The sequence below is a fragment of the Ceratotherium simum genome, chromosome 10 (assembly GCF_057802395.1).
Source record: "Ceratotherium simum simum isolate JZ-2026a chromosome 10, ASM5780239v1, whole genome shotgun sequence".
NCBI lineage: Eukaryota > Metazoa > Chordata > Mammalia > Perissodactyla > Rhinocerotidae > Ceratotherium > Ceratotherium simum.
Window position 1 is genome coordinate 46,618,182 of NC_141909.1, and position 21,992 is coordinate 46,640,173.

At 36.6% G+C, this 21,992-nt stretch overlaps 1 protein-coding gene across 2 annotated transcripts in view; it reads left to right on the plus strand.

The window, feature by feature from the left end:
• The window catches only part of DIAPH3 (diaphanous related formin 3), a 480,740-nt gene that overhangs the window by 164,352 nt on the left and 294,396 nt on the right, over positions 1 to 21,992 (plus strand). For both annotated transcript variants that reach the window (XM_004433600.3, XM_087436004.1), the window contains 7 exons: positions 113 to 223; positions 499 to 617; positions 1,630 to 1,746; positions 4,586 to 4,704; positions 14,238 to 14,302; positions 17,999 to 18,103; positions 21,681 to 21,986. In XM_004433600.3, coding sequence (XP_004433657.2) covers positions 113 to 223; positions 499 to 617; positions 1,630 to 1,746; positions 4,586 to 4,704; positions 14,238 to 14,302; positions 17,999 to 18,103; positions 21,681 to 21,986 — 942 coding nt within the window. The remainder of the gene's footprint in view (positions 1 to 112; positions 224 to 498; positions 618 to 1,629; positions 1,747 to 4,585; positions 4,705 to 14,237; positions 14,303 to 17,998; positions 18,104 to 21,680; positions 21,987 to 21,992) is intronic.

Sequence of the window (21,992 nt, forward strand, 5' to 3'; positions counted from 1 at the left end):
TAATGGAAGATATTTGATAATACTTGGAACAAAGACTTGATATTTCAGTTTTAGTACTCTTCTTTTTAATGTTGGGAATCGCCTCTAAGTTTCGCGGTGTAATGTCTGGTAGGTAGCGTGTATGCAGCTCATCAATGCCCTTGTTACATCTCCTGATGATTTGGACTTCAGGCTTCACATCAGAAATGAATTTATGCGTTGTGGATTGAAAGACATATTGCCGGTAAGTGCCCTTCAGTCTCCTTATTAATATTTAAATTAGAGGAGTACTTGAGTAGAGGGAAATTTAGATAAATTACCTTCAAGAATAATTTATCTGTGGGGAAAAAAGGCTTGAGTATACAAATCTGTTTTTGAAATATATTGAGTATTATTTAACACTTTAAATGTTTGAATGCTGTAAATCAAGTTGAATGGTTGGTTTATTTATATGTCTTTCATTATTTTTTTGCATTATTAAAAACAAAACTGTTCATAATTTCTGTTTAACATCTCTAGAATTTAAAACGTATTAAAAATGATGGCCTGGATATCCAACTTAAAGTCTTTGATGAGCATAAGGAAGAAGATTTGATTGAATTCTCCCATCGCCTCGAAGATATTAGAGCTGAACTTGAATATCCTCTAGTTCTGAAGTTTAGTCAACATGTAAAATTACTGCTAAACCCCCACCAACCAACTAACACTCCCTAAAATATTTAACTTCTGAAGCCATTCCTATATAAACAATATAAAATCAAACAGTGATGAATCAGAAGGATGTTTGCATAAACCTTCTTTTTAATTAATAATTTTTTTTTATTGTGGTAACATTGGTTTATAACATCGTATAAATTTCAGGTGTACATCATTATATTTCTACTTCTGCATGGATTACGTCATGTTCTCATGTTCACCACCCAAATACTAATTACAATCCATCACCACACACATGTGCCTAATTATCCCTTTAAACCTTTCTTATTTTATTAGTTTAGTGTGTTTCATAAAAACACACATAATGTACATGGATGTTACAACCTACAAATGGATTCTGTTAGACGCTTATGTGTATGTGTACAATCCATTCTTTTTTCTTTGTATGTTTGGCACCTCCCCTACCACCAGTGCTTTTCAGCGTTAGGAATAGGGTAGCCTCAGCCCGCTGGTTAGCTCCTGTCCTGCACCTTGGGTGCATACTCATGTGAGACTTTGTTAGCTCTGTGGATCTGCAGATGTCTGTGGTTTTCCAGAGATCTGCCAGCTTCCTGTCCGCCAGGGCTTCTCCGTGGTAGGTGATGCTTGGCGCCAGCTTTCTTCATCAGGACACCCCCAGAACCCAGTATTCACAACCAGCTGCCCACTGCTTTGCAATCAGCAGCGTCTGGGCTCAAGAGAGGCAGATTGGTTGGAATCGATTGTAGAGGAGAAGCTGGAAGGTGTTAGGTCAAGTCATCATTTACACACAGTTTTTCTCCTACTCTCAATCCTCACTACCTGTGTTTTATTGTATGTTGAGTATCCGTGATGCCTATTTTAGGGATGACACACAATAATCTTCTAAAACCTTCTGAGCAGATTCTATGTCATGTTATTGCAATTGTTCGGTGTAAAGGATAAATAAATCCACATATTCCTTAATCAATTTACTGAAGCATATGATGTTTACAACATGGTGTGGAGCACAGTTAAGGAAACCAAAGCAGAGGGATATTTTATTTCTATTCTTCAGCATCTTTTGCTGATTCGAAATGATTATTTTATAAGGTAAGAGAAAGCTATTTTCTAATGTTTTCTTTCACTAATAAAATTCTGTTTTTCCCCATGTTCCAAAATCCTCATAGTTGTTTATTATTATTGTTATTTATTCTTGTAAAGAGATTATACTTTTATTACAAGATTGAGTCAGAATTATGGTCCCTTACAGAACATTTTTGAAATACATTCATTTTAACAATTTTTTACTTATTTAGCTTTTTATATACATACAGTAAAAGTCACTCTTTTTGGTGTACAGTTCTATGAATCTTTTTCTTTTGGTTTTATGTTCATTTTTTGGTTTCACTATGTAGATGGATCTGGATTTTACCTTTTCAGAAATAGTCAATTATCTGAGCATTTTTTGTTGAATGAACATTTTAAACTAATGTTGATATTAAAAAACATAATTCAGTTTTTTATAAATAGATTGTTTTATTACAGAATGCAAAATATTCTCATTTAAAAGAATTAGTGGATAGGAAAATTAGAATCTTTGCTCACTTTCACATTTGGAACAAAAGGAAATTTTACTGAAGTGGAATGTGATTGGAGAATATATGTCAAAGACAGCCCTGCCAACGAAGAAAAATCAAATGCAGCAAGATAATCGGAGGTGGAGTAGAAGATCAAATTCACTTCTGTAACAATTAATTAATGGCTTACCACGTGCAAAATTTCATGCTAGCTGAGTGTGCATGGGAGGTAATTTCTGGTATTTGGTAAAAATACTACAGAGAAAGTAAAGATGATTTCAGATATCCTCCAACAAAAATGATATTTTATCAGTGAAGTAATGATAATTTATATTCACCTCTTAATTAGGTTATTCACATAATCCTCTGACATATTCACTAATTTACCAATATCACTTAGGGAGATTATTTTCTCCATTTACCTTTCTAGAATCCAGAAGTACATTGTTCTTTGCTAGTATTGCCTTGCCGAAAGAATTTTTGCATGAAATTTTAGCTACATTATATATGAGCTCATAATTGGGAATCCTGGACTTGAGAAAATATTTAATGAAATAATGACAAAAAAAGAGACACAAAATAGCTTGTGTTGTTAGTTTAAAACAAGTCTTAGGGGCCGCCCTGGTGGCGCAGCGGTTAAGTGCGCGTGCTCCGCTGCGGCGGCCCGGGATTCGCAGGTTCAGACCCCGTGCGCACACTGACACACCGCTTGTCAAGCCATGCTGTGGTGGCATCCCATATAAAGTAGAGGAAGATGGGCATGATGTTAGCTCAGGGCCAATCTTCCTCAGAAAAAAAAAAAAAGGAAGATTGGCATCAGATGTTAGATCAGGGCTGCTCTTCCTCACCAAAAAAAACCAAGAAAAAACGTCTTAAAACAACATTAGGATAACATTGAATAAGAGTAAAAAAGGAATAGAGTGTATCATCGCAATTTTCAAATGTGATAGATGTAAATTTGTTCGCAATTTGTGTACCTTAAGTGTAAATGTTATTATTATGGCTCAACTATTAGGGAATGGAGATTATTTCTTTGAAGGAAGTTGAGAAAATTGAGAAAAGCGTTGATAATACCTTCTTGCTTTTGCTTTGTACCCAAAAGCAGTGTCTTTATGACAGTGAGCATTAGTCTTCTTTGCTAATGTTAAGCTATAGTGAATTTTATTCAGCATAATGGATGGTTTATTAGGTGTAAGGTAGGTAGGTCAAGGGCAGTAGGCCATAGTTTATAGGGAAGGAAAGCCCAAGTGGCTAGAGGCACCATCACATACATGGTGAGGAGGGTGTGGAGAGGAAAAGTGTACAAAAAGTCACTGAAGGAAGAAATAAGTCCCAGAAGGGTGTTGGGAATGGAGGACTGTACCTCATTAGAGTAGTACCCACCCTGTCTATCACTTTAGTTTGATTTTGTGTATAAAATCTTCCGGATATTTTTCACATTTGTTGGCTTGAGTTTTAAAGGATGTTCTTTAGCTTATTACAGACATAGGTAGATTGAACTCAACTATGGTGACAACATGAACCTTGTTTGGAGATTTTAGTTAAACTTTAATTTTTGGACAAACATTGTTATTATACTAAATTTTTCCAGTGTTTTTGAGTAAGAAATATTCATTTGATACTGTATATAGTTTACAGTATCAATTTTTAATTTGATTCCACAAACATACTGAAAATACGATACTGTATGGTTTTAAGAACCTTCCAAAGAATTTTTTTTTTTTATGAGGAAGATTAACCCTGAGCCAACATCTGTGGCCAATCCTCCTCTTTTTTTGCTGAGGAAGATTGGCCCTGGGCTAACATCTGTGCTCATCTTCCTTCACTTTGTGTGGGACGCCACCACAGCAGGGCTTGACAAGTGGTGCGTCGGTGCATGCCCAGGATCCGAACCTGCGAACCCCAGGCCGCTGCCAAAGCAGACCGCATGCACTTAACTGCTGTGCCACCGGGCCAGCCCACCAAAGAATTTTTTAGAAAAGATTGGATTTGGTTCGTGTTAATAAAATGAGTCAATGGTACCTATTTCAGGATAATACAGTGGTAGGCTGATGATCTCTACTGAGGGCTGCTTTTAATCACTTATCACTTCATCTTAATCTCTCTTTTACTGCCTACTAATTGTCACGGTTCTGACTTTTATAAGAAAATCATCTCTAAAGCACACTACATTTGCTAAAAGTTATAAAAAGAATTGTCTTAAAATCATTAGAAGAAAAGTGATGGATTGTATTTTATTACTCCCATGTTAAATCTGTTATATTGACTGTTGAAACTACATAATAGTAAATTATTGAACTTGAAATCAAGTTGACCAAAAAAGTATTTTATCTTGATGGAAAGTTACACTTTACTCTTTTCCTTGGTTTTAGACAACAATACTTCAAATTAATTGATGAGTGTGTATCTCAGATTGTATTGCATAGAGATGGGATGGATCCAGACTTCACATATCGAAAAAGACTAGATTTAGATTTAAGTCAATTTGTTGGTGAGTATTTCTCTATTATTTAAATGGAAATATCTTACTGTCTTTTACTCCATGGGTTGGCTCTACAGTATTGGTTCTTAGAGTGTGGCCTGTAGAATTCTGAGGGTCCTTGATACTCTTTCAGAGAATTCTAATAGTCAAAACTATCTCTATAATAATACCAAGACATTATTTGCCTTTTTTATTGTGTTGATATTTGCACTGATGGTGCAAAACAGGGATGGGTAAAACTGCCAGGACTTTATGAATCAAGGCTGTGTTATCAAATTCGCTTAGTAGCCATTGTGTTTTCTACTCTCAGTAAAACAAAACCACAAAAACTGCCATTTTTTACCTAAGAATATCCTTGATAAAGAACTAAAAAATATTAATTTTATTAAAAATCTACCCTTGAGTAAACGTAGTTTTAATATTCTCTCGGACAAAATGTGTGCATGAAGCATTTCTCCTGCATTCTGAAGTACAATGAGAATTGAGTTGTGAGCTGAACTGGCCAATTTTTTTACTTCAAAAGAATGATTGTCATACAAACTGTGGCTACTCAGACTTGAGTGTTTGGCACACACTTTCTTAAAAATGAAGTGTGTTATAATCAATGGAAACGACTGATAGAATTTGTTACCAATGATAAAATTTGAGCTTTCAAGTAAAAATTTGAGTTTTGGAAAACTTGTATCCACTTCTGCCAGCTTGAGAGTTTCCAAGTACTCAAAATTTTTTCTGATGAGATCGGTAGTGATATTAACCCATATGATTATTTTGATATTGTATAATGAGATGTGTCAGCATTTGGAGGATCTGCATGTCTCTGCAAGCCACTCTTTTCCAAATGACCAGTGCCTGATGTTACAAACTCTGCATGGGTAAAAGACTTATGGATTTTAAAGTAACAGAGTACAAAATATTCATTTATATGACACATGATTCCACATTGTGACTGATGTTTAAGAAGCTACCATACGTCAAATTCTGGTGTGACATCAAAAAAGAATATCCATTATTTGCATGAGATTGTTTTTTCTTCATATGCTATTTGAGTCCATGAAGAAGTATGGAATGCATGAAATGAGTGAGGAACTGGATAATATTAGTGACAATGATAAAGAAAATGCTTGTTTCTCTCTACAGGAGAGAAGCAAATAGAAATTCCCAGGGGTGGGAGGGACATAGAAAATAAGAAAAGCATACTTTAAATCTCTAGCACACTAAAATTTGGAATGATTTTGAATAGTATTTGAGAAGAAAATTTATTCCATCTGCACATTAGGAATGGTTTTTCTGGAGTAGATGAGAGGTTTTGACATTGAACTCTTGAGAAGGAAATATAAGTTTTGAATATGGCTTGGCTATATAAGTGAAACATATTTACATACTTAGAATAAATTCATTGTATTTATTGATTTTAAATGTTTAGAATAAACTTATAGACACAGTGCAGAAAACTTAAATACAGAAGAGGTTGCCACTGTATTTACATGAATAGGTGAGAGAAGACGTGAGGTTGGGCAGTAGAGGGGACAGATGTTGGAAAGCATAGGGCACAGATAACTTCATATATTATAGCGACAATTGAGATACTGTCTATGTAATAGGAATCAGAGGTTTAAGTGTTGTTTAGTGCTACAGAACCAGCCAATTTAGAAAGTAAAATTATCAAAAAATTGGGATTAGACAGGGAACAGGGTTTTCATCTTTTATAAAGTAGGAAGTTATTGATAATGTCTTAAATAGATAAGTCAAGAAATAATGGTATACATATTTTATTTAAAATTAAGAAGCCAACTGCCAGAATAATCTAATCAGAAAGAGCTGCGAGAGGTTGCATTTAGGAAGTGGGATGGAGTTTTTAAAGCAATGATGTTGTTGACTGTTACTTTTTGCTATAAGCCCTTCTGTAGTATGTGTTTTTGCACCATGTTCATGTATTGCTTTCATTAAAAAAAGAATGGATATAATACATCATGAGAAATCCATATGAATTACTTATGCATAGTATCCCATCATGTGGATATATATCGTAGCTTATTAAATCAATCTATTATTGATGAGCATTTATTTCCACTTTTCTGCTAACATAAACAATATTTTAATGACTATTCTTGCTTAAAGGCAAAATCCTAGAAATAGAATTGCTGGGTGAAAGAATACGCGTATTTTAAATTTTAGTACGTGTTGCCTAGTTTCTCATCAGCAAAGTTTCTCGATTATACTTCCACTATTGTGTAGGCGAGTCAGTTTCTCCAGGCCACCTTCAATGCTTGGCATTATGGATCATTTAATCTTTGCTATGTCTACTTAAAAAATTTTATATTTTCACAGTATTAGAGAAAATCAAATACCCATTCATACGTTTTAGCAATGTTTAGTTTTGTTATTTCGATTTCCTCTTTATTACTATTGCCCATTTTCCTAGCTTTTGTTGGAGATCATCTTCTCTTCTTCCTCCAAAATATCTATGGATTGATGTTAGAAACCTTTGAGTATTCTACATTACAATCGAACTCTTTCCTCCTCTTGCCTAATAGAGGTTCAAAATTGTAGTTGGGTTTGTCTTTCCCCTTATATTTTATGGCCTTGGTATCATTCTTAGGAAATCCTTCTCCGTTCCAATATTATAATACCATGTTTCTCCATTTTGCTTATTTTATGACTGGCACTATTTCTAATTCTGTGATTTTCTTTCTAAACTTTTTTTTTTTTTTTTTTTAATTTTTTGTTTATTGCAGTAACATTGGTTTATAACATTGTAAAAATTTCAGGTGTACATCATTGTACTTCTATTTCTGCATAGATTACATCATGTTCACCACCAAAATACTAATTACAACCCATCACCACACACATGTACCGAATTATCCCTTTCACCCTCCTCCCTCCCCCCTTCCCCTCTGGTAACCACCAATCCAATCTCTCTCCCTATGTGTTTGTTTATTGTTGTTATCTACTACTACTTAATGAAGGAAATCATACGGTATTTGACCTTCTCCCTCTGACTTATTTCACTTTGCATTATACCCTCAATGTCCATCCATGATGTCACAAATGGCTGGATTTCATCATTTCTTATGGCTGAGTAGTATTCCATTGTGTATATATACCACAGCTTCTTTATCCATTCGTCACTTGATGGGCACTTAGGTTGCTTCCAAGTCTTGGCTATTGTGAATAACGCTGCAATGAACACATGGGTGCATGTACCTTTGCAAATTGGTGTTTTCAAGTTCTTTGGATAAATACCCAGCAGTGGGATGGCTGGATCATATGGTAGTTCTATCCTTGATTTTTTGAGGAATCTCCATACTGTTTTCCATAGTGGCTGCACCACTTTGCACTCCCACCAGCAGTGTATGAGAGTTCCCTTCTCTCCACATCCTCTCCAACACATGTTGTTTCCTGTCTTGTTAATTATAGCCATTCTGACAGGCGTGAGGTGATATCTCATTGTAGTTTTGATTTGCATTTCTCTGATAGTTAATGATTTTGAACATCTTTTCATGTGTCTGTTGGCCATCTGTATATCATCTTTGGAGAAATGTCTGTTCAGGTCCTTTGCCCATTTTTTAATTGGGTTGGTAGTTTTTTTGTTGGTAAGATGCATGAGTTCTTTATATATTTTGGAGATTAAGCCCTTATCAGAAGTATGGTTTGCAAATATCTTCTCCCAATTGTTAGGTTGTCTTTTCGTTTTGTTGATGGTTTCCTTTGCTGTGCAGAAGCTTTTTAGTTTGATGTAGTCCCATTTGTTTATTTTTTCTATTGTTTCTCTTGCCCGGTTAGACGTGGTGTTTGAAAAGATGTTGCTAAGACTGATGTCGAAGAGCGTACTGCCTATGTTTTCTTCTAGAAGTTTCACAGTTTCAGGTCTTACATTCAAGTCTTTAATCCATTTGGAGTTAATTTTTGTGTATGGTGTAAGGTAAGGGTCTACTTTCATTTTTTTGCATATGGCTATCCAGTTTTCCCAACACCATTTGTTGAAGAGACTTTCTTTTCCCCATTGTATGTTCTTGGCTCCTTTGTCAAAGATTAGCTGTCCATAGATGTGTGGGTTTATTTCTGGGCTTTCGATTCTATTCCATTGATCTGTGTGTCTGTTTTTGTGCCAGTACCATGCTGTTTTGGTTACTACAGCTTTGTAGTATATTTTGAAATCAGGGAGTGTGATACCTCCAGCTTTGTTCTTTTTTCTCAGGATTCCTTTAGTTATTCGGGTCCTTTTGTTGTTCCATATAAATTTTAGGATTCTTTGTTCTATTTCTGTGAAAAATGTTGTTGGAACTTTGATAGGGATTGCATTGAATCTATAGATGGCTTTAGGAAGTATGGACATCTTAACTATGTTAATTCTTCCAATCCAAGAGCACGGAATATCTTTCCATTTCTTTGTGTCTTCTTCAATTTCTTTCAGAAATGTTTTATAGTTTTCGGTGTACAGATCTTTCACCTCTTTGGTTAAGTTTATTCCTAGGTATTTTATTCTTTTTGTTGCAATTGTAAATGGGATGGTATTCTTAATTTCTCTTTCGGCTACTTTGTTGTTAGTGTACAAAAATGCAACTGATTTTTGTATGTTGATTTTGTATCCTGCAACTTTACCATATTCGTTTATTACTTCTAAAAGTTTTCTGGTGGATTCTTTGGGGTTTTCTATATATAAAATGATGTCATCTGCAAATAGTGACAGTTTCACTTCTTCCTTTCCAATTTGGATCCCTTTTATTTCTTTCTCTTGCCTGATTGCTCTGGCTAGGACTTCCAGTACTATGTTAAATAGGAGTGGTGACAGTGGGCATCCTTGTCTGGTTCCTGTTCTTAGAGGGATGGCTTTCAGTATTTCACCATTGAGGATGATATTAGCTGTGGGTTTCTCATATATGGTCTTTATTATGTTGAGGTACTTTCCTTCTATACCCATTTTATTCAGAGTTTTTATCTTAAATGGATGCTGTATCTTGTCAAATGCTTTCTCTGCATCTATTGAGATGATCATGTGATTTTTATTCTTCATTTTATTAATGTGGTGTATTACGTTGATTGATTTGCGAATGTTAAACCAACCCTGCATCCCTGGAATAAATCCCACTTGATCATGGTGTATAATCTTTTTAACGTATTGTTGTATGCGATTTGCTAGTATTTTATTGAGGGTTTTTGCATCAATGTTCATCAGTGATATTGGCCTGTAATTTTCTTTTTTTGTGTTGTCCTTGTCTGGCTTTGGTATCAGGGTAATGTCAGCTTCGTAGAATGAGTTAGGGAGCTTCCCCCCCTCCTCAATTTTTTGGAAGAGTTTGAGAAGGATAGGTATTAAGTCTTCTTTGAATGTTTGGTAGAATTCACCAGGGAAGCCGTCTGGTCCTGGACTTTTATTTTTGGGGAGGTGTTTGATTACTGTTTCGATCTCCTTACTGGTGATTGGTCTATTCAAATTCTCTACTTCTTCTTGATCCAGTTTTGGAAGGTTGTATGATTCTAAGAATTTATCCATTTCTTCCAGATTGTCGAATTGGTTGGCATATAGCTTTTCATAGTATTCTCTTATAATCTTTTGTATTTCTGAGGTGTCTGTTGTAACCTCTCCTCTTTCATTTCTGATTTTACTTATTTGTGCCTTCTCTCTTTTTTTCTTGGTGAGTCTAGCTAAAGGTTTGTCAATTTTGTTGATCTTTTCAAAGAACCAGCTCTTGGTTTTATTAATTTTTTCTATTGTTTTTTTGGTCTCTATTTCATTTATTTCTGCTCTGATTTTTATTATTTCCCTTCTTCTACTGATTTTGGGCTTTGTTTGTTCTTCTTTTTCCAGTTTCTTCAGGTGCATTGTTAGATTGTTTATTTGAGATTTTTCTTGTTTGTTGAGATAGGCCTGTATTGCTATAAACTTCCCTCTTAGAACTGCTTTTGCTGTATCCCATAAATTCTGGCATGTCGTATTTTCATTTTCATTTGTCTTCAGGTATTTTTTGACTTCTTCTTTGATTTCTTCGTTAACCCAGTCGTTGTTCAGTAGCATTTTGTTTAATCTCCACGTATTTGTGGCTTTTCTGATATTCTTCCTATAGTTGATTTCTAGTTTCATACCGTTGTGGTCAGAAAAGATGCTTGGTATTATTTCAATCTTCTTAAATTTATGGAGACTTGTTTTGTGGCCTAATATGTGATCAATCCTGGAGAATGTTCCATGTGCCTTTGAAAAGAACGTGTATTCTTCGGTTTTTGGATGGAATGCTCTGTATATATCTACTAGGTCCATCTGTTGTAGTGTGTCGTTTAAGGCCAGTGTTTCCTTATTGATCTTCTGTTTGGATGATCTATCCATTGGTGTAAGTGGAGTGTTAAAGTCCCCTACTATTATTGTGTTACTGTCTATTTCTGTTTTTATGTCTGTTAATAATTGCTTTATATATTTAGGTGCACCTACATTGGGTGCGTAGATATTTCCAAGTGTTATATCCTCTTGTTGGATTGTTCCCTTGATCATTATGTAATGCCCTTCTTTGTCTCTTTTTACAGTTTTTGTTTTAAAGTCTATTTTATCTGATATGAGTACTGCTACCCCAGCTTTCTTTTCATTGCCACTTGCGTGGAGTATCTTTTTCCATTCCTTCACTTTCAGTTTGTGAATGTCTTTAGGTCTGAAGTGTGTCTCTTGTATGCAGCATATATATGGATCTTGTTTTTTTATCCAGTCAGCCACCCTATGCCTTTTAATTGGAGCATTTAGTCCATTGACGTTTAAAGTAGCTATTGATAAGTATGTACTTACTGCCATTTTTTAACTTTTTTTTTTTTTTCTCAGTGTTTTAGTAGTCCTTCTCTGTTCCTTTCTTCTTCTATACAGAATTGATGGTCACTTTAGTTTGACCTCTGTCTGAAAGCTGTACTCTTTAACTCCCCTCCTCCCTCATGTTTTTGATATCATATCTAACCTCTTTTTTGTGCATTTGTATCCATTACGTTCTAATCATGGAAATAGATAATTTTTCCTATTTGTGGTCTTTTCTTTTCCCCTTAAATCAGTCCCTTTAACATTTCTTGTAGCACTGGTTTCTTGGTGACAAACTCCTTTAATTTTTGCTTATCTGGGAAAATTTTGATCTCACCTTCCATTTTGAATGATAACCTTGCTGGGTAGAGTATTCTTGGCTGTAAGTTTTTTCCTTTTAGCACTTTAAATATATCGTGCCATTCTCTTCTAGCCTGTAAGGTTTCTGCAGAGAAGTCAGCTGATAGCCTTATGGGGTTTCCTTTGTACGTAACTCGACATTCTCTTGCGGCTTTTAGGATTCTCTCTTTATCTTTAATTCTGGACATTTTGATTATGATGTGTCTTGGTGTGGGCCTCTTTGGGTTTATCTTGTTTGGGGCTCTCTGTGCTTCCTGTACCTGGATGTCTGTTTCCTTCCTTAGGTTAGGGAAGTTTTCATCTATTATTTCTTGAAATAGATTCTCTGCCCCCTTGTCTCACTCTTCTCCTTCCGGGACACCTATAACACGGATGTTAGTGCGCTTGATGTTGTCCCAGAGGTCCCTTAGACTGTCCTCAGTCTTCTTAATTCTTTTCTCTTTTACCTGTTCACCTCAGGTAATTTCTTCTAGTCTTTCGTCCAGCTCACAGATCCGTTCTTCTGTATCCTCTACTCTGCTTTTGAGTCCCTCTAATGAATTTTTCATTTCCAGTATTGTATTCTTCATTTCTGATTGGTTCTTTTTTATATCTTCCATTTCTTTGTTGACATTCTCACTGAGTTCATCTATTCTTCTCCCCAGATCAGTGAGCATCCTTAACACTCTTAGTTTGAACTCTCTGTCAGGTAGGTTGCTCATTTCTGTTTCACTTAGCTCCTTTTCTGGGGTTTTGTCCTGTTCCCTTACTTGGAATGTATTCTTTTGCCTCTTCATTTTGCCTCTTTCCCTGTGCTTGTGTCTACGTATTAGGTAGGTCAGCTACGTCTCCTGCTCTTGGATAGGTGACCTTATGTAAGTGATGGCTTAGGAGGCTTCCAGTGTGCTTCCCTCAGTTCTCAATGTTCCAGGGGTGACCCCTATGTGGGCTATGTGTATCCTTCTGCTGTGGCCTGTTTGCTCTCCCTGTAGGCGCCCAGGGAGGCTGAGTTATGCTCCTGGCCAGCTGTTGTAATGCTCAGCTGCTTGTAGTTGTTGTGGGCCCTTCAGTCTCTTTATCAGGTGTGGGGATCCCCAGCACAGTTGGCTGCAAGTTCTAATACCACATTTGTGTTGCAGTATTTCTTTTAAGTGAGTAGGCCCCCAGTGTGGCAGGTTGTTAGGCTCAGGGCCTTACAATTGCTGTAAACCTCCAGCCTTTAGGTCTCTTGTCAGCTCTCTGAGGATTGCAGCTGGGTGGGGCTGGCCTCAGGCACAGGAGCACCCAATTGTTTCAGGCTTTGGAAGGTGGAGCAAACCTCCTATGTGGGTCTTTGAGAAGCACAAGTCTTCTGCAGCTGACAAGCCCTGCCGCCTGCCCACAGGTCCACACACACAGTCAACACAGTCCTGCCCCGTGTGAGTGCTCCGACCTCCCCAAGCGGACCCAGTCTCTCCACGGCGGGAGCCCCACACACTCCGCCACCGCCCCACACTCTCCACCTGCTCCTTGTGCACACCCTGCCCCGCTCAAGTCCACTCAGTTGCCAGGCTGCAGAGAATCCAGTCACCAATCTATGCAGGCCCACAAGTTGCCTGAGGGCTTGTTGTTGGGTGGGGCCAGTCTCTAGGGTGGGCTGCCTGCCCTGGCTGAGCTGATTAAATCGTTGCTCTAGCGGGTGGGGCAGACCCTGGGCTAGCAGGTCTCAGGGAGAACTCCAATGGCGTCTGTGTCAGCACGCCAACACCAGGCCACAACAATGGCCGCCGCCAATGTCCCAGTCCCTGGAGAGGTCTCACCCCTCACCGAGATGCACTCAGGGCCTATTAGGTGAGTCTCTTGTCACCAAAGCACTGTGCACCTTTCTTTCTGGTGATTTTAGGGTGCTTCCTGAAACGGGTGAGTTTGTGCACGGGCCCTTTAAGAGCCAGTTTTAGTTTCTTTGTGAACCGGGTTTTCTGGGGGTGCTCCCCAGTGTTTTAGTAGCAGGCACAGTCAGATATTATGCCGCTGGTCTCGATTGTGCTGGGTCCACAAAATGCCCACAGCGGGGGCGTTCCTGGCTCAGGGCCCCCGCGCCTCCAGGGAGGCTGTGGACCTGTGAGCTGCTCCCGGCGGCCGTGAAGCTGGCGGTTGTGAAGCTGGCGGCTTGTGAAGGCAGCGTTTTTCCTCTCCGGAAGGGAGTCTCTGCCTCTTCCACCTCAGTTAGGATTGTCCGTTGTTGCAGGAGTTCCTCTCATCCAGTTTTCAGTTCTGTCTCAGGGGTAATTTTTCCACGAGTAGTTGTAAATTGGCTGTGTCCACAGGAGGAGGTGAGTTCCGAGTCTGCTTACGCCGCCATCTTGACTCCTCTCCCTTTCTAAACTTTTAAAGTCATAGTAATTTTAAGAAGTACTGGAATAAAAACAATATCCTGTCATTGCAATTTTAGATATTTGCATAGATCAAGCGAAGCTGGAAGAGTTCGAAGAGAAAGCATCAGATCTTTACAAGAAAGTAAGTAATTTTGACTGACTTTGCCAGACTTACGTGAGGAACCGCTGCAGGTGTGCTTCTGCCTCGAGAACTTAGCTTGTTGTCCCACTTGCTTCTTTACCTCCTTCAGGTATTTGCACAAATGCCACCCTCCAAAGAAGACTTTCTAGACCATTGTATTTAAAAATTTTAACCCCCCACTCACTCCCAACCCTGACCCTCCCAATGCTTCTTTCCTTGTTCTTCTTCTCCTGTATTTGTCATCATCTGGCATGCTACACGGTTTATGTATTTACGTGTGTATATATGATTGTATTGTCTCTTTCTCCCTGTAAACTTTATGAGGGATTTTTGTTTGCTTTATTCACTGTCCCTGCACCTAGAACAATTCCTGGCCTAAGAACTATAAAAACATTTTTTGAATGAGTGAGTGAATAAATGATTGAACAAAATGTATAGAGTCAAAATTTTAAGATTGGAGTATTTCTCACGAAATCATATAATTTAGGCCCTTAAGATTGAAGTTATATCTAAAAATTTTAAGAGAAAAGTTAACTTGCTTTTTGTTTTGGTTCAAGTTGCTCCATGAGATCAAGTTGAGCCATATGAAAAGGTCATTTTCCTAGGTCAAAAGTATCAAATATCACCAGTTTCATTTGTTTCAGCCTAGTAGTATTGCTGACCATCTAGCCATTCTCCAGTTTTCTTTAAGGTAGTGTTTTGTGTTTTTATCTCTGCTCAGCAGGTACCCATTAGACTTTTTCTGTTTTTTTCTTGTTGTTGGATTCTTCATTTTAGGGAGTCACTCTGATTTGAATTCTTAGGGCTGGTTTCTCACATTGAAGGAATAATAATTATTACTAGTGAGTAATAAGTAACTTATGAAAAACTTTGTAAATGTCCTGTCTAAGAAGTCCTAAGGTTCACCAGACATTTAGGGAGAGGTTATTATATCCCAGGCCTTTGGCTGCAGGCTAGGATTGCAGGTGTGAGTATGATATTGGTGTTGCCCTGAAGTACTTAGTTTAGTGGGGAAACAAATTAATGGATCATTTAAATTGTCATAAGTATTACAGCTCATAGATATTTGTGTTGTAGGGTGACCCCTCACCCGGCCAACTTTGTATTCTAAGATTAATAAGCACTTCTACTTTTCATGAGAAAAGTAGTAGCAAACTTTCAAGTACTTGATTTGGATGTATCCCAGATAGTATAAATTTGCTTTTATCATCATTTTCAGGTATATAGTTTATATGAGTTGTGTTAAATGTGATAACTCTCTCAACACATTGTTTTAAAATGGTAAGCTTTAAATGTAAGTAGAAGAAAGAACTTGTTCAAGGTTAGTTGTCTCCTTTTAGTCAGAAGTTATATATCTTGGATATGTTCAGAAACTATTGTTTGCTTCATGAAAGATTTCTATTGCCGTGCCATTTTGTATATATCAGCAAGAACTTCTTTCTGATAGTTTTATAAGGACACATGTAAATACTTTGCTTTAGGCAGGAAGCTACCATAGTTGCTAGACACATTCTTTATTTTGGTGCATAAATTTGAAAAATGAAGACCAGAAATGTCACAAAGTACATAGAGAATATTGAGTTATCAACCTCCTTGTAAAGATGCACTAATATATTTACCCTAGGGAATGAAATTAAGCAGGGCTTCAACCTTAACTGTGTTTCTTGACATTTTTGCATGTAATTTTGTAAGCGTAATATTGCTCTAGTAACTCTTTTTGGAGAAGAAGGGTATCATATCAGTTTTTATAAAGTACATTTTTAATGGAGATTCATTTTATCCCCAAGGCTACTGTGATCTGACTGTAGATATTATAAAAATGCTAAAGCAAAGTTTATGTTTCGTCTGATCCTTTTATAAGGGACGATGTAGAAATTTATCTCTTTGGTAAGTAATACAGGTACTTTCAGTATGGCCAAGTAAATTTAATAGATTCTCTTAGAGTGTACTAATTATGACTTTGGTTGTTTTGATAGTTTCAACTTTGTTCCCCTAAATAATCCTTTTTACTTCTGAATCTTATTCTAAGGCCTATGAGATAGGATAGTGTACATATTGATGTTGTGAAAAAGTCTTCTTCATTTTTACTCTCTTAAGAATTTAATTTTTTATTTCTTACTAAGCAGCAGTAAACATTGACTGAGCAGTCATAAAAAGGAGAATAGAGAAAGTGACTTCTCACGGATTTTTGATGCCGGGAGATGGGGGTAATTTAATATATGATATTGACAGTTATTCAATATATAAAGGAAGATTTGACAGGAGTTGACTCATCACTTCATTCAACAAATATTTGTTGAGTTTAATTACAAATGTAAAGCTTTGGAAAGGGGATGGATAAAATAGAAAAGGTTCTCGCTATTAATGAGCTTCCAGGGTGGTGAGTGTTCCTGAGGTGTGTGATACTACATTTTGAAATTTTCATATTACAGTGTGATAATTGCTATGGTAGGAAAACCCTATGTATTCAGTAAGCCTATAGGAAGGATTCCTCATCTAGTCTTGAGTTGCTGGAGAAGACTTACCCAAGGAAGTGATAAGCTATTGTGAGCCCTGATAGATCTGTAGAGGCAACAAGGTGAGATATGCAAGGAGGAGGCATATTATATAAATGTATTTTGAATTTCCTATAGGTGGCTTAAGCTTAATATTTTAAAAACCAAGTCACATCTTTTACTTACTAGCTGTATGATGATGGACTAGTAACGAAAATAAGATTCATATATAAAAGCCCTTTGTAAACTATTGTGTTCTATATCGTTGTTATTTTCCTAATTGAGGTTTGATGCTATTTTAAAGTCTCAAGGCTACATTCCTGAAGTAGTTGCATTTGTTTTTAATGATTTTTTTTCCATTTTTCAAGAGAGTCAAACACTTGTTCTTGATTATGAGACAATACCCTATTTAAATTCACCATGCTTGGGAGAGGTTTTCAGTCACGATGGTGGCATGGTGAAGCTATTTGAATACACAAGATGGGAACTTGTGATAAGTGACTATATAAATTAGAAAACTCATTGGAGTCACCAGATTTTACTGTTTGCCTCCTCCCATAAGGTATTACACAAGGGACTTGGAAAGATTAATTTATCATTAATCTCCCAAAGATTAATCTTTGAAAGATTAATGATAAGACAGACTTTATTCTCTTAAATTGTTGTTGAAGATTAGAGCCTACATTAGAGTCCTTAAGTCTCATGATGTTGTAGGAAAAGAGTGATGCATTTAAAAAATGGGTTATTTGTTAATACACAAAAAATATTAAAATGGAATTATTTTGAGACATGTTGATGAACTTCAGGTAAGTTTCAGGTATAAGTTTTTGTAGGTAGGAGCCAGAGAATTCAGTACAATGCTTTGCTCTCTATTATTTTACACAGTCACAATGATATTTAGAGACTTTTAAGAAAAATGCCAGGGTTGCAGATAACTATGGGCTAGTTTGCTCTGCCGAGAGGAGAAGGTCACAGACTCCATCTCTGGCTTTGTCTGCTCACTTGCAAGTGAATGATTTTGGTGGGACCTGGAGGGACCTAGAGAAAGGCTGTGTGTGATTTAGCAAATGTCTACCGCTCCTTTCATAAAAAGTTCATGTTCTACTGACAGGTCATTAGAGTCATATTACTCTATGAAGAATGCTGCTTTTCATTTCCGTCTTTCTTTCTCTCTCTTGTTTTCTTTTTTGTTTCTTTTCAGTTCGAAAAAGAGTTTACTGACCACCAAGAAACTCAGGCTCAATTGCAGAAAAAAGAGGCAGAGATTAATGAGCTTCAAGCGGAGTTACAAGCTTTTAAATCACAGGTAAATTACTATCTATCCAGAGTGAATTTCGGTGTTGAAAGCTCATCGGGAGCAAAGGTCATGTCATATCTTCATAACATCAAAATTTTTAAATGTTAATTTCACTTGTATATTTTCATAGTATTGCTTATATGTATTTCTATTCTGCTGTGTTTATTTTTTTTTAAATTATTTTGCCACTTTTTTAATTTGCATTTTTAAGAATGTCTAGACTTTTACTGATTAATCTGCTTCCTTATGTTTCATTTGGGTTTTATTCCTAATGTCACGTGTTTTCTAAGTAATTAAGCATAAAGGGTAAGAAAGTCCTTTCCTCTTAGATTTCTCATTCATCCCTGATCTTTATCCCACTACAGAAAATTATTGCCCAAGCTATTTATTTTTCAAAACCTTCAGCCTATGGGTACCTTGCAGCGAAAGATAACCTCTAGCTGAATGAGAACATTTTCTGATAATTTTTCAATTTCCAAAAGTAAACAGATTTAAAACATGACAAAAAAGAGAGCAAATCTGGATTATGAAGCAGTTAGCTCACATACACCCTCTACACATAAAACATTAAGATAGCAAGAAATACTTCATCTGCATGTTTTAAAGGGATGAAAGTAAGAAGGTAGACTATTCATAGCTAAATTTCTTTAAATGTACACTTACATATAGGATGATGAGCAATAAGGATAGTTTTGCTATTTTCCTTTCATCCTAATTTATGTTTATGTTGAAATAGTCTCAGGTATACTATTTCTTATATAAGTATACTATTTTCTGTATTACTGGCGATTTTTTTTTCTTTAAAATGCCTAGTGGATAGTCTTGTTACAGAGGCTGTCTGAAGATGCCCTAAGAGATGCCTAGCTATCTGTTAGTGTTCAATTTTAGATAAAAAAAAAATTAAAAGCTCCTATCTACAAGAAAATTATTGTCAGTCATCTTCTTTCTTTAGTGTGCAAGAAGAGAGTACAACAATTTATTGAAATTTTGCAACTTTCCCATGAGGCTCCTTGTCTTTCATATTAAAAGAATCATTTGATTGTGTTGTATATTTTAGATTGAGTTATAGACAGCAGCTGAAATATTTACGACAAGTTTTTCCTGGTCTGCACTAGTATAAATCTAAAGACTTTCTTTTCTTTTTGTTGAAGGATTATTTGTAAATTTATTCGAGAAAATTCTGGTTTATAAAGAAACATATTCACTGTCTTTGGATATGTTATTGCTACATGTGCTTTTATATAAAATGGTAATAAATTTATGTTTTGAAACTGAGATTAAATCAAGGAATCTCCTGTTGTTTTAAGTTGCAAATAATGATGACCTGTGTTTCTGGCTATCAGAAGAAAGCCTGGAATTAGAAACAATGTTGGCCACCATATTCATTTTTTTTTTTTTAAAGTTTTTATTTATTTTTTTTTGTGAGGAAGATCAGCCCTGAGCTAACATCCATGCTAATCCTCCTCTTTTTGCTGAGGAAGACCGGCTCTGAGCTAACATCTATTGCCAATCCTCCTCACTTTTTTCTTTTTTTTTTTTTTCCCGAAAGCCCCAGTAGATAGTTGTATGTCATAGTTGCACATCCTTCTAGTTGCTGTATGTGGGACGCGGCCTCAGCATGGCCGGAGAAGCGGTGCATCAGTGCGTGCCCGGGATCTGAACCCAGGCCGCCAGTAGTGGAGCGTGCGCACTTAACCGCTAAACCATGGGCCGGCCCCCGCCATATTCATTTTTGAAGGACAAGAGGCAAATTCTTTCTTTGAGTTAGTGTGTTTTTCATGAGATCTCTGCATTGTCTTAAGATACTTCTCTTTGATCAAAGCTGTGCTGATTATGCAGGTTATGAATAAGATGTTCTATTTGTAAGTTCATCCTTTAGGTGCTTAACAACCAAGCATTTTTAGGTGCTGGAGATATAATGGTGAGCAAGAGAGTCACAGTGTCTGGCCTCGTGAACGCTATATTCAAGTCAACTGTAGTTTATCAAATGAACTGGTCTAGAGCAGAAATTCCACCATATGTTTGTTTTGAGACATTAATAGTTAAGTAGAAAATATATAGAGTGTGAGTACAATATACGTACATTCTTAACATTCAAAGGGCAGTATTATGCATGATCACAGCAACCCAGTGTAACACTAAACTGATTATTCTTTCTAGTTAATGTTTTTGATAAGGCATGTTCTTTGATTTAGATTTCAACTTCTTTTAGAACACTTTTTCTTTGTGCTGATCTCAGATGTCGATTTCAGGCTTTTTATACATGATCTATTTTCCATAATTGTGCCATAAAATTTTTAAAATGATTTATTAACATTTATTAAATGTCTCCCATTTGCAAGGTGGTTTATGTTTGTCCATATATATATACATGGCTCAGAAATGAAGTTAGTAATTTTGGGAAGATAATCATACCACAAAAAGTTATTGATCAACCTAGATCTTCTTTATGATAATCAAAATGCATCTGTTAAATTCTTATCATGCCACGGAAACATAAGGACAAAAGTGACCAGTGGACACATCTGGCTCTTTTTCTCACCCGATTTTACTTCTCTGTGACATTCACATTGTAGAATAGACTTTTTTTGGGTCACTCTCTTCACTTGTGATTCATGACCCTGTGCTTGCCTTTTCTTTAATTCATTTATCCTACACATTTCATCAATGGCTGTCATTTGCCAGTCACAACTTTTGGGTGCTTGGAAAAGAGTAGTGAATTATACAGACATAGTCACTTCCCTCATAAAGCTTATAATCTGTCAAACAGATAAATGCAAATTATTTCTTAAATAATTATTTAGTGTTTTTGACAAGAGCCATCAAGGAGAAGTATAGGGTGCTATTAGTGTAAAATGACTGGGTCAGATAAGACTTTCCTGAGGACAGGACATGCTAGCTAAGACTCAAAGGACCAGTAGGAGATGGCCAGGTGAAGACAATGTTCCAGGCAGAGAGAATATCATGTACAAGGACCCTGATATCAGTATGAGGTTGGCAATATATGGAATTGTGTACGAAAGTCACTTGAAGTAAGACCAGTTCACAGGGACCAGATTATGATGGGCCCTTGTAGGTCCTACTAAGAATTGTAGATTTTTTTTCTCAAGGGCAGTCATGATGGCAATACTATTTAAGTCTCTTTTTTCTGCGTGTTATTATTATTATTTTTTTACTTCTCATTTAAATGCTAGCGTTCCATAGAATTCTGTGCGTAGACCTTTCCTTATACTACTTACTCTGGGTGAACTTATCTACTCCCATGGCTTCATCTGCCGCCTAGAAACTGCTGACTTTCAAATCTTCTAGACCCATAAACCCATTTCCCTCCTGGACATCTCCACCTGGTTGGCCATAACTATCTCCAAATGGGAAATGATATTTCTGGCAATTATACATTTATGAAAACAAAAGCTATAATTCTTAAAGTGGGAAAAGACTTTGGAATTTTGCTTTTAGGTTAAAAAACATGAAATTACTGATATTCAATTATTTTTGGTTTAAAACAACTTATTTTGAGAAAAGTGTACTTTTACTTGTTTTGTAGAGTGTTGTTAGTTACGTTCCTTATTTTTTGTCCCTCTAGTTTGGTGCTTTGCCAGCTGATACAAAAACCTCTTTGCCCCTGTCGAAAGAAAATGGAACTGGCCACCCAGCACTTCTTCCTCCCTCGCCACTGCCCTCTTTTGGAGGAGTGCCACCTCCACCCCCTCCACCCCCTCCTCCACTTCCAGGAATGCCGATGCCATTTGGTGGTCCTGTGCCTCCACCACCCCCCCTGGGATTTCTCAGTGGACGAAACTCTCCTCCTCCACCAACCCTGCCATTTGGGTTAAAACCAAAGAAGGAATTTAAACCTGAAACCAACATGAGAAGATTGAATTGGTTAAAGGTAAAA